Consider the following 14207-nt stretch of genomic DNA (forward strand, 5'->3'; position numbering starts at 1 on the left):
TGTTCTCCATTCCAAGGAGGGCGTTAGAACAAAAAGCAATGATTGGGAGCTATCGATTAATTAGTGGGTATTTGAAACTTCTTAACCTGGTACATTTTTTTCTTATTACTGGTCAAAAGCCACTTTCCAAATTTTAAAAAAAAGTTTCAACTTCTTTACAAATAATAAGAATAATTTATAGAAGAAATGTAAAGTTCTGAAAACTTAGAAAATACATGTGGCTTTCGTCCAGTAATAACCAAAAAATGTAACAGGTTATGAATTTATATATTATCCAATCAGCAGTTCAACATTTAATGATTTTGCGGATAGGAAAACACTGTTTAAGTTAGCACTTTCCAATAATCAGCTACTGAAGCTGTGGTGGCTCAGTGGTAGAGCGTTCACCTCTTTTGCGTGGGGTCTGTGGTTCGATCTCAGCTTGCGCCAAGTGGATCTCGTGGTGGACCGTATGCGTGGGTTTCCTCGGGGTTCTTCCGTTTTCTCTCACTTTCTTAATTCCACCATTTCCTCCATTTCTCATTACCACCGTCTTCTTTAGCTTAGCTGGGATAATCATGTGACGTAAAACCCTAGGTTTCATTTCATCAGCTACTGTATGCTGCTTCACGAATGCAGTATTGAGCGACCTGGTGTACCATGACAGCTCTTGTTTATTATTTGTTTACGTCAGAATGGGATTTTCCAAAAAATCTTCTTGCGCTTACTTTACCTCTGTAATTACCTGTATGAAATAACGGATAGTAGTTAATAATACATAGACTGAGTGACTAGCGTTGCCATTCGTCCGGGAAAATCCGGGACCGTCACGGAATCGAGATCTGCGTCCCAAAAAATTTTTCAGGACTCTTAAATGTCTCGAATTTCAGCGAAGAAAGGCAGGGGATATTATAGTTTGCTTTTTTCATAGGATTGGGTATATATATATTCGCTTCAACCTCTGAGTGTGGCAATTCAAAAGCTGAAAAAAAAAACTTGAATATATAAAACGTTGTGGTTATTAAGTTCACTAACTAATTTATTAACTACTTTGACATTAAACGAAGCATTCGTTTCATTGGGCCAGGAACAAAAGGTTTTACTGCTCAATCTTATTGTTATCCTTAGTACTCTGTTTCAATCTGCATTTTGTTTCTGAAATATTTTAATCAAAAATCCTGATCGATATTTTTCGTTATTTTCCGCTGATCATTCAAAAAGAAAAAAATATCGCTTTAATTAATAAAACTGAACAGACAACAATGGTAAATTGAGTATTTTTTTTCAATAGAAGCTTATGAGGTGGGGGAAAAAGTATTTTTTTTAATTACATGCATCAAATTTCTTTTTCCTTCTTTTTACGCAACAATGGCTACACGTTTCCATCGATCCTTCTGAGCCACCACTGGGCGGCGCGGTGGCTCAGTGGTAGAGCGTTCACCTCCGGGTCCCTGGAGTCCCTGGTTCGATCCCAGCTCGTGCCGTGTGGACTTTGTGGTGGACAAACATCGTGCTAGAGGGTTTTCTCGGCGCTCTCCCGTTTCCTCCCACTCTTCATTCCACTACTTCACCCATTTCTCATAATCACCGTCTCCTTTAGCCTAACCGGCATAACCGTTGGACGTAAAACTCAAAGATTTCATTTCATTTTCATTTTCATTTCTGACTCACCACTGTATCACAGTGTGAAATCAGAAAACATAGCAGATCCTGAGAATTTAAAAAAGAAAAAGCAATATTGCTTATCAGGGAGGAGGAGATAAATCATCTGCTTACGTTTGCTTAACTAGGGAGGAGAAGGTCTACTAAAATGACTAAAAATGTGACTATGTATTACTTGAACAACTCTATATAATGGAACAACGTAAATTGGTATATAACACTTCTTTTCATTTTAAGGATTTCAAAGATTCTTGTAATTTAGTAAGGTCTAGCTCAAGAGAGTAATGCTCCCGGAAGTAGGAACGAAAAACACAGTTCTGATTGGTTGGCATTATCCATTTCTTGCCACGTTGCATTCAAATAGCAGAAATCAAACAATTGCTGTCATCGGTCTTCGTGGCTGAGTAGAATAGGCAAGCGCTATATGCTAGTAAAGAAAATCTCTTTTGACGTAGGTTCAAACCCGGTCAGAGGAAAGCTTTTTTTTTACATTTTTATAACACTTTTTAAATTAAAATATGAAAATAATACTCAAAAAGTATTTACATACTTTTGTGCAGATAAGTAGTAGTAGTAATAGGAACGGGTTAAAAGCCCCGCAGGGTTCGTTTTGTTCCCCTTGTACTCCATGATATAGGGCTCGTTTTGTTCCCCTTGTACTCCATGATATAAATTTTGTGACCAAATTAAAACAACTGGCTAGGATTGAGCGTAAAACAGCGTACTTCCGGGTGCATTACTCTCCCGAGCGGGTCGTATTCAGTAGCGTCCCCGATTTTCATCTTTTAAATATGGCAGCCATAGTGGCATACCGTGTCCTTATTAAGAATATACATAGGCAGCTTCTGGGTCGCATTAAGAGGGGTGTTAGGGGGCTACAAACACGGGTCTCCAGGTGGACAGGGCCCTCCACTCCGATCAAAATCTCAACTATCTAAAGAGAATCATGAAGATACAATGATCATCATAAAATAAAATATAACCAAAAATATTAAACATATTCCCTTAAAGGGGCAGACTACTAAACATTTTTCAAAAGCTAACAATTTTTCTTTTGACAGTTTTTCGTAAGTGAAAAGAGATAATGAAATGTAACTTACCTCAATAATAGATCATGTTATTTTACACCGGAAAGTACGAATCGGAAGAATTTTAAGTATTGCCATCCATAGAAATTACAGTGTGACTAGAATTTGAATTACCCAAAAATCTAGGTTAAGCCAACGACTAGAAAAATGAACTCAACGGTAATTAATGACTTATCATGCTGTCTGTGTTTTTTGTTAACTACGTTTTAAATAATATTTGTATTTATTCTGTAATAACTTACACACGTTATTACAAAATAAATAAGTTAGCACAAAATAAATACAAATATTATTTTAAAAGTAGTAAACAAGGAACACAGACAGCATGATAAGTCATCAACTACTGTTGAGTTCATTTTTCTAGGCATTGCCTTGACCTAGATTTTTTGGGTAATTCAAATTCTAGTCACACTGTAATTTCTATGGATGGCAATACTGAAAATTCTTCCGAGTCGTATTTTCCGGTGTAAATTACATTTCATTATCTCTTTTCATTTACGAAAAACTGTCAAAAGAAAAATTGTTAGCTTTTGAAAAATATTTAGTAGTCTGCCCCCTTAACTTTCCTATTGTACTTCAATGCAAATGTATTAAGTGAAGTCAGCAGGGGTCACATATTTTTTTTTTCTAGCTCCGGACCTCCAGATAGGTCAATCCAGCAGCTCTGAGGAGCCTTAGTGACGACACTAGATGGGATCAAATGGGAAAAATGAAAATGAAATTTTTGAGTTTTACGTCCCACACTTACGCCGGTTAGGCTAAACAAGACGGTAATGATGAGAAATGAATGAAATGGTGGAATGAAGAAAGTGGGAGAGGACGCCCCCGGTGGCATCGGCCGTCCCTGAATTCCTCCCCCAGATGTGATGTATTGTACTATACGTGAAGTAATATAAATGGATTCTTTTCGGTATACAAAAATATACTTGCCCCCCCCCCCCCAAAAAAAAAGAATGTCTGTGCCATCCTACTTGCCTCTCTCCTAAGAACTTTAAGCTGGTACCGTCACTGCGCAGCTTTATAATCAATTGACTTTTCTAAGTTCCGTACTACTTTCATTCTTATTTGTTGAACTTTCTTATGTCTCCTCAATTAGTTTGTTTTAAGCCTTTTTTCTTATCTAGTGAGCTCGAGAATTGATTTTAATTTTCAAAATTCATTTCCACACTGTAAAGAAAATGTGTTATTAGTTGTTTACTATATTATTATTAACTGGTGTTTCTGGCTTCGAATCTGCTTGTGTGTGAGGGGACAGTGGCGTATTTAGGAGGATATCGGGCTCAAGCCCCCTTCCCTTCGAAATAAATTTGTTATTTATTCTCATTCCACGTACAGCAACAATCCTTCTTACCTTTTTTCTTAATTTCATTGATTTTTCCATTTTCTAATGCTCTTTGTTTAGAAATAATTCTGAATTTGTCATATTCCATTCCATGCCCTGTTCTTTTTCTTTCCTTTCTTTCGTCCATTCTACTCTTATATTTCTTTTTCTTAGTAGTTACTTTCTTTCGTTTCTCCAATCATAATTTCTACCGTTGTTAGCTGTGATTCAACTCGGCCGTCGTCAGTAACACCAAAACTAAGAGGAGCTGATAAGTGAAACTGGTGTTCCCCAGCAACTTACACGGATATCAACATAACGGGACTTTACTTATAATAGCAAAGGAGTATTTATATCGTTTAGTTATAAAGAAAGGTAAATGTTTAAAGTAAAGAAAATCAAAAGGGGGAATTAGTAACCTGGGGAACTAAGTACGCCAAGAGGATACTTCCTTTTTCTTCTATGAAGAATAAAAGGTTAGATTCACTGCTAAATCTTTGTGTGTATCATATCACGTATGATTCACCCAGTGGCGTAGCAGCTGCCCCCGCAGTGCGGGAGGGCCCCGAGCTATAGGGGCCCCGTAGTCTTGCTATGAATAAAGATTTAAAGAAGTAGAACTTCAACCTTAATTCTGTCGGCTTTACAACTAGGGCCCCTTCTTGTACTTTGTGGCCCCTTTGTATACTTTGTGGGGGGGCACAAAAGTGTGCTACGCCACTGGATTCACCAGTCTGCAATTTTTGCCATTAAAACTGCAATTAGTATATTTCAGCTTCACCTTATCTCATTTTCTCTCAGGTAAAAAAGTACACAGATAAAACTGAATATTTCCATTTTTTTCTCTCTAAAACGATATTAGTTAAGTTGAAATGAGATCACAAATATTCAATGTGTGTTTGCAGGAGCGTCATTTTAGATTTGCTTACGGGAAGTAAGATCCTCCACCAACATACGAGTTTCACATTTTTTTCCTAGTATATTACTTGACAACCAATTAAAATATATTTAATTCTCAAACTTAGCAATTGCCCCCTGTCCCCTCTTTCCCCATGTTGTGCATAGTCCCCCGAAACAGAAATCCTAAATACGCCACTTTTGAGGGGGGGATGTAACATTTTGTATTTTGCAACACAGAAGCATGGCAAATGTTGAAAAAAATATTTAAAAATTTTTGTAGAGAAAAAAAGAATCGCATACGTGATCATTGATATCGAAGTAGGTGCCACCCAAAAATCCCGACTTTTCTGCAAATTTCATCTAATATTAGGGCTGATTTTAAAAAGTTTAACACAATTTATCCTCATATCGAATTTGGACCCGAGAAAAGCTTTAGATCTTTTCCGGAATAAATTCCTGGGGACGCGCCTGATCAGTAATATCCTTGATTTGTTTTACTTAAATTTGTGAAATATAATTTGCCTTCATTTGTTAAGAAATTTGGTTCGCTAAAATTCCTTTATAAGTACTTTTACCCAGTTGCCGTGTCCCTCGGAAGACAAAAATCTCAAAAACTAGTTAATCAATTTTGACCAGGAAGTGCAGAGTCAAAAATTAGGAATAGGATTTCTTGATGGAAGTGGTATACAAACGAGAGTTGGTAGCTATTTCCGATATTTACGTTGATTACTATAGAGGAAAAACTGTAATATACAACGAGACACGGTTTTTTGCCATTGATAAAGCTTACCAGGGATATATTCAATCTCCACTGTAATTTCTCTACTAATATTAGCAGTGATCGAATGCTTCCGGTTTTAACGGTCATCGCTAGATAGTTAAAATGGTAATAGATAGCGAGAAGCTGTTTCCAACAATCGATTAAGTGTCCGAGTACATATTCCATGTGTACTTTAATATTCCCACTAAAACCGGAAGTGATACAAAGTCAACCACTTTCAGCTTTAACGTTGATCGCTGTAGTGTAAAGACCATAATAGACTGTGAGAAGCTCTTTCTTGCAATACTCTCTCCTAAAAACGGAAGCAATAAAAGTTAATTACGACTTCCGGTTTCAATATTGACCTGCATACGTTACATACAATGATACATAGCGATGAGCAATATTAAACAATCAGTTAAGAGTGCATCTCCACTCGAATCTCCTTACTAAACCGGAAGTGGTAGAAATCAAACACTTCTGGCTTTAACATTGGTCGTTATAGAGTCAAGAAAAATAGCGGAAGGCAGTTCTTGCAATCAATTAAGTGTAGCACGAATATATTACATCTCCATTCTGAACTCTCTGCTAAAGCTAGAAGTAGATCGAATACTTCCGGTCGAATATTACCACTTCCGGTTTCAACATTAATTCAACAAAAATCACTCCATACAAACCAAATTCCTTCACGTGGTATACATGTTACACAATAACCTGTCCATTTATATATTTTTCGTTCTTAATTAACTTACTTACCGTATCGATTCCTACGAGAAACATATCCAGTGCAAGGACCGATGCTAGCTTTGGATCCGAGTCAATTTGGAGAATTTTCTCTAGAAGTGACGGTTCGTCATCGTCATCTGTACGGGAACCTTTAGATTTTAATTTCGTCAGAGCAACGTCAATGTGTTTCATGGTTATTCTGTAAAGTAATTTAGTACATCCATGATAAAATGTTACAGTTAAAATAGTAACACATCATGAAAACAATTTTAAGCATTTATTTTCATACCCATCCCTCATAGTGCGCGATCTGTATAGAAAGCATGCGAATTATCTAAATAATAATAATAATAATAATAATAATAATAATAATAATAATAATAATAATAATAATAATAATAATAATAATAATAATAATAATAATAATAATAATAATGGTGGTGCTGTTGAGAGCGCCGATTTGTCTGTAGCTTTGGGGGGTCCATTCAGCAGGCACGTACCCTCCCGAAACCATAAATGAAAACATTAAGGAGGGATGAAACAAAAAGAAACGAGAAAAAGAAAAATCGGCGTTAAAAATATAAAACTACAGCAAACGTTTCGTTACTCTTTCTTGTGTGGAAAAAACGGAAGGGGCCCAATCTTAAAAATGATTTTATTGGAACTGACCGTTCCTAATTCCATTTAGCTCCATGCTAATCCTATGGACTATAAATGACAATCCATAAACCTGTTTTATCAAATAGATTCTCAGGTAGAACCTAAGAAATGCCCACAATCACTAATATTATGAGCCTGAGAACATAAATTCCAGTTACACTTGTTAAAGTAATTTTCAATTTCGCGGCAACACTAATCAATTTTATAGGATGTGTTTACCACCGGAAGAGATCTCGTTGCTATCTTTGATGGCTTTAATCGCAGTTTAAAAAAAGAAGAAGGAAAAAGAAAACAAGAACCGGAAAACTATATGTTTTTCAACATTTTTTAAAAAAGATTCTTTTGCTTGAGATTTCTTTATAGTTTGTTATTAAAATATTAGCATATCCTCATTTTATTGTTCTAACAAACCAATATGGGCAAGTTGTCAGTAAAATAATTTAGAATGATTGAGCCCCTGGTGCGATAACCAGAGAGTTTCATGTCACGCTCCCCCCCCCCCCCCCCATTACTAAATCCTGGCTACGTGCCTGCATTCAGATGTGTGTTTGGTTGCAGGCTATGATCTAAGAAGGTATATATGAAGATTTTAAGACAAACTGAATTCAAATTATGCCAAATATTGTATATTCATTAAAAGTATATATAACAATAATAATGCATATTCAAAAAAAATACATGGGGCCTACATGAGCATTATGGAGCCCAGGCCCCCAGGATCGGCGCCCTAGGTTGGGAATTAGAAATTTTGATTGGACTCGGGATTTGATTGGCGGGAGAGTGTTACAAGAAAGTAACATGCGTTTTTCAAAAGAAAGGGAAAAATTGCTATTAATTGAGAATTCTGAAAAAAAAAAATGATATTGATTTCTGGAAAAATGGTGAGGGGTGAATCATCAATGTGCGAACCGGGTGAATGATTTTCTGGAACTTTTATTTTATATAATATATAACTGACACATTATTAAAAATAATACTTTTGAATATGTAATTACAAATAGACAGTGGCGTACTTAAGGGGGAGCTTCGAAATTTGATTTACTGTTTTAAAGTAAATGAAGTATCTTGCAGAATTTTCAGATTTCCAGGACTAAAGATAGCAAAGTCCCCCCTTCGAAGCAAAATCGTAAATTCGCCACTGCTAACAGAACTAGTTTATAAAAATGTTATATTCAATATTTATGAAGATACAATGTATCACTGTCAAGGAAACAATGCTTACTTTATACAGTTATCAATACAACCTATGACTTCTATATTAATAGCAAAATATTATTTCAAAACGTTTTTGCTACGAGCATAATCATGCAACGAAGAATCTTAACATTTTGTTATTTTGTCGCGGTGGTTAAGTGCTGTATTTATGCTATAACGTATGTTATTAATTAAACTCATAACAAATACCACACAATGGCATTATTCACATTATAGACAATAATATATGAATTACAACACCGTCATCCCCATCTATAATTAATTATGCAATATTATTACGTACACTTTTAGTGGCATTTATTCTGAAGTTGGCCATCCGCTTGGTTTTCGACAAAAAGCATAATAACAGCTACTAAAATTTAAAGATAATCTATTTCTAAGACCGTTTTAAAAGGGTATAACAGAGTAGGGTAGAGTAGAATAGAGTAAGATAGCGATAAGTAGGATAGGGTAGGGTAGAAATAGGTTAGGGTTAGGCGCGGGAGATCTGGGTTCGATTCCCGGCGGGAGCTCATGTGGTTCGGATTCCACGTTAACTAGTAGGTCCATGTATCACAGCCTTGTTGCTGAACGGGACGTTAAACTAAAAATCAACTCCATGCCCTAAGAACCCGGAAGTTCAATTCTGCTTTCATTAAAGCTCTCTAGGAAAAAACGCATGAAATTTAAATCTTTACAGACAAAAAAAAAAAAAACTTACACTCCTTCACTGTTTACTCGAGGTTTTAGAAATAATACCGTATTATTTCTGCCTTTCAATGGAAGCTCTGCTAACTAAATGACATGGAAGGTTAAAATTGTATTCCGTTAGATGATAAAACGTAGGATATCAGAAAACAAAGCGGGATTCTGGAGATATCACACGCTATATGGGTTGTATATTAGCCAAACTCATTGACGCTTGGCCTAATTCAAATAAGTAAAACAAACATTTAAAACCTGTTTTCAACTAATAGTGCTTGATTTGTTCACATCACAGAAATCGCTTGATTTGTGAATAAGTCGCCAAATCGTCATTTAAAAATCACCAAAAAAGTCGCTAATCGGAAATGTTATTTTTTTGTCGCTATTCTGGAAGTCGAATCCCCTAGATTTAGTGACTTTTCCCCAAAATTGGCAATACTGATAGAAAATACAAATGCTCTGTACTTTCCCTGTAACCTTGCGCAAAGTAGTTATCTCCTCTTGCCTAATAGTTCTATAATTATATCCGGTTATATAAAGAAAATTCCACTGTTCTTACTTATTATCAAACACACAAACGAACAAATTATCGATTTCTTCCCGGTAAATTTTCAAAATTTTGCTAGAAACGTACGACCAACTTTGGAACTTAATCATTTCTAGTTATATATTGACTGGGACGTACATTCTGCAGCTGTCATCTTAAACCTTGTTAAAGGCATGCCCGTACCCACGGGGATCTAGGGGGGCCAGCCTCCTCTAAATTTTTGCTACCCCCCTAAAATTTTCACGATAGGCTTTCAAATGAACTATAATATGGTTGGATTGCCCACCCCTGACTAAGTTCTACCGGACCCCCGTACATTTTTGGGCTAGCTACCGGCCTGGTAAAAGGTTAGAAAGAAAAAGAAAAATTCTGGTAGAATAGCGAATCTCTGAGTAGCAGAGTTCATTACTCACCTTTAATACGAATTTTGTATTATAAAATATTTTTATTTTAGATCCTTTGTGTTTTGTTATAAATTTTGACACTATGTTTTTTAAATCGGCGTCAGTCTTAATTCGGCGTCAGTCTTAATTTTCTTTTTATAACATTTCAAGTCTTTAAACATATTCGGCGTCAGTCTTAATTTTCTTTTTATAACATTTCAAGTCTTTAAACATACCAATTTGATACAGGCAATGTCGAACTTATTTTCATGCCATCTTGGTTGCTGATTGTACTCTAACTATTGAAACATTTTATACATTTTAATACAACTAACTTTGGTACAATTTTAAAACATTGGTTATTGGTAGGAATTTATATCCGCGACATAAATATACTTTTACAGGTGTTCATAGACTAGAATAGAAAAATGATAGACAATTTTCGTTGTAGAAAATACGTTTATTTGTTACGTAGTTGAAAAGTACTGGATTTTCGGTCGTAAAGCAATGTAAGGTAAGTAAAAGTAAGCTTTTAGAGTTTTTGTATTTGCTGGCTTGTGTAATTGTGGGTCTTTTTGTGTTGAATGTAGACCTATTATATGTTTGTTTCTAGAATAACGGTATGAACTGTTGTTGGAAGCATTTCCGATACTTTAGTTAGCTAATCACAATTCTTTGAGTAGCTAGTTAGTACAGCAACATAGTGATAATTAACGAAATAAACATTATTCACGCTTGTAGAAGTTATTCAGATTTACCTCCTTCAAAATTGTTTCCTTCAATATTAATACATTGTTCCTAGCGCATCTGCCACTGCTGAAACGCATCCTGGAACGTAATTTTTTGGAATAGCTGAAGGTCCTCAGTACGGATTTTTTGTTATCTCTTCCACGGATTGGAAACGAGGGCCTTTTAAGAGTGGTTTGCAATTTGGAGAATATACAGAAATCTGCAGGTGCTAAATCAGGCGAGTGACGTGGTTGGGACATATCAGTCGTGTTACTTTTTGCAAAAACTTCCTAATGAGCAAGACTAAGAGTATTGTTATGGTGTAGCATGCACGTTCCATTTTACGACACTTCTGGTCTGTGTTTGCTCACAGCCTCCATCAAATACCTCACTATCTCTAAATAAAATTTTCGTTGATAGTTTGACCACGTGGGATGTATTCATAATGAATACCGTCACAAAAATATTATTGTATTTAACAATAAATATGATTCTAATATTAGAGAGACTTTGACGTGTTTTTTAGGGTCTAGGTGAAGATTATTCTACTCATTGAATCGACTGTGCCTTTGTTTTAACGTCATAGCTGCAGATCCAAGCCTCGGCATATGTTGTAATTTTACTTAAGAAGTTATCATCTTCGCTTGCACGAATCGAAAGATCGTCGCAGGCTTCTGTATGTGTTTCTTTGTGTTCATTTGTTAGCAATCGTGGAACAAATTTACCAGCTACTCAAAGTATGTTCAATTTTAAAACTCAGGTCACGTGACACGACGATTTACTGTTTTCTACTTCCTGAAGTCAGTTATTTTGTGGAAGATCAAATGACGATCTTTCTATACAGTATCGCACACTTTGTGAACGTGAATATCATCACCAGTGGCGTATTTAGGAGGGGGCTTCTGGGCTTAAATCACAAATCTTACTTACTATAGTAAAGTATATGAAATATCTTGCTGAATTTTCACATTTTCAGGCAAAGCCCCCCCCAAAAGTTAGCAAAGCCCCCTCCGAAACAAAATCGTAAATACGCCACTGATCATCACATAATATTGATGGACGTTGTAACCCACCCAAGTTTCATAATAAAATGAAATTTTGTAAAAGGAAAATTTTGTGAGATGAAACTCCAGTTTACTGTTAAGTCGGTTATTTCTCTTGGAGTTGGAAGCACTGCTTAACCTTCGGTTAGATTGCGTGAGTCGTCGATCGGGATGACGTCACGTTGCAGCCGAGGTTCTGGCTTTAAGACTGAAGCGCTTCGCAGGGTATAAAATGAGGTAAGAGTGATAGGTCCTCTGAAGGAAAAAAAAATGGGTCGTTAGAAATTAATATTCTTTCCGTATAATCGTATGGTTTAGTTAATTTCTTTTGAAATCTATAACAATTCCTGACTATGGTTATTATTTAGAAGCATTATTATTATTCAATATATTTTGGAAGCACATATTTCTAAAAATATTGCGAAAGGAAAAGTAAGAAAGTAAAAATAGTTAATTGAATAGTTCATGTTACTGGTTTTGTGTAGGCAGAATTATGCCTTGAGTTAAAAACATGTTGATTCTTGTTTTCCTTGTTAAAACTAAAGTAAAGTCGCTAGTCAGGAAGTTTAATATATTGAAATTACGGAAAATATTAAGGCTAGTGGAGACTTCAAATGAATGATTTATGTCTTAGGTCCGCTTTGAAAAAGGAAAGAAAAAAGAAAGGATTTTATAGAATTACAGTTGAGCTATTGCTCGTAATTCATGCATTTTGACCCATATTTAAGAAACCATTTCCTCCCACATTTTCATTCCAAAGAAAGCCACTTTGCAGTAACTTCGAGTTCCATACATTTTTGATTATATTGATATATAGGTTTCTAAATTCTATATTTTGGATTTACGATTGGTTATAATAATACTTCAGAAAATTTTGTCACTTGGAAAAAAAAAATCCTTTTGGGAAAAATGTTACTTGCTAACGGCGATTTCGATTAATGATATTATTACTTGTTAAAATTGTTGAATGTTTTCTATATTACTATTTATATAACACGTTTCGGATTTGTTATAATAAAATTTTCCATTTTGTTAGAAAACTTTTTTACATTTACAAGTAGTTCTAGAAGTTTTTCCTGATTATCTTAATAGTGATATTTTTTGCATACAGTATAAGCCTTTTCCAGTATTGAACCTCACTCTTCACGTCGTCATTATTCTCAGCCGTGGGGGAGTGGAATTCTCCTTTCTCTCTCCTTTTAAAATTCTTGTATTCTAAAGGGGGAAGTGGGGTGACGTCCGTTCTCGCAGGACTGTGGGTAGTGAGGGCTATTTAAAGATTATATGTGTATCGTTCATCCGTTACATATATAATTTTTAAATAAAAATAAATTTTATACACTGCCCTGGAAAGGCAAATTTATGCTGGCTTCGAGGTCCGGTTCGGGGAGGTCCAGCAAAAGTGTTCCCCTTTATATTCTAAAATTTATGTGTATTTCTTTGGTGAAATTAACCTCTAAATTAAATAACATATTTTCATTATATTATGCCTTTCTTGTTGAGTAATATAAATGTTGTATATGAATGTTAACGTAAAATACTTAATACAGTGTTGCCGGGGTCGGATACAAAATTTATGGTTTAGTAGGTCATTGTGTAATAAGCAGATAATTATTGATAAGGTTGTAAAATTAATAGTAATTATCCTTTTGGTTTCTTTGAGCTTAATATTTTGTGGTGTGCTTGTAAGGATGGCACAGTCAAAGGAGACGCATGTAAAGTCTAGATTTTCGGATTCTTCAAGTTCTAGTGGGGATGAATTTCTTGGATATTCTTATGAATTAGTAATCCTATGTTTGATCATTTAAGGCCTTCAGCCCATATTCAAGTGAATCCTCACGAACCTTTACTAGGTGGTCAAAGTAGACCATTTCAGGATCAAAATTATAACGTGGATCCACAAAGTAATGTGGGACACAGTACACGGTTTGCGAATTCCTCGCCTAATTTAAGAGAAGGAGGGAGTCAGAGCTTTCAAAATAAATATAGAGACCGACCATTTAATATGGCAGCTTCATTAAATTTAAATTTTGAGAAATTTGCTTCGGAAGGAATCTATAAATCTTTGTTGCATGATATTAATAGTCTACCTATAATAGATGGTACCAATACTGAGTCTACATTTCAGTTTTTACTAAAACTTGATAGTATTGTCAGAGGAAAGGGTTTGCCTTTAGATCTTGTGTTGGTAGCTTGTCTTTCTCGTACAAAAGGAGAAATGCAAGAAGTTATACAATCGTTCATTGGGGACGCTTCCCCTTGGCAAACAGTTTGTAGACATTTAGTGGTGCGATTTATTTCCACTATTGGTAGAACACAATTCATGCGACTATTTTTCTACGTTCCCATGCGGGAGGAGCAATCATTATATGAGTTCGTAGATAATAAATTATCGATTATTCACGTACTTGATATGTCCTTTGATGAAGCCACCATTTGTAGTTTAATCACTAATATGGTAACGCCTTCTGCCCATCAATTTCTAGCTGAAAGAGGTATGCCTATCGATT

The 14207-nt window shown here is 35.4% G+C and overlaps 1 protein-coding gene across 1 annotated transcript in view; it reads right to left on the minus strand.

Moving 5' to 3' along the window:
- Positions 1–14207, minus strand: part of LOC145669822 (uncharacterized) — a 382300-nt gene that overhangs the window by 60595 nt on the left and 307498 nt on the right. The window contains exon 18 of the mRNA XM_081738166.1: positions 6467–6635. Coding sequence (XP_081594292.1) covers positions 6467–6635 — 169 coding nt within the window. The remainder of the gene's footprint in view (positions 1–6466; positions 6636–14207) is intronic.

The sequence above is a fragment of the Thermobia domestica genome, chromosome 14 (assembly GCF_964235325.1).
Source record: "Thermobia domestica chromosome 14, izTheDome1.hap1.1, whole genome shotgun sequence".
NCBI classification, from domain to species: Eukaryota; Metazoa; Arthropoda; class Insecta; order Zygentoma; family Lepismatidae; genus Thermobia; species Thermobia domestica.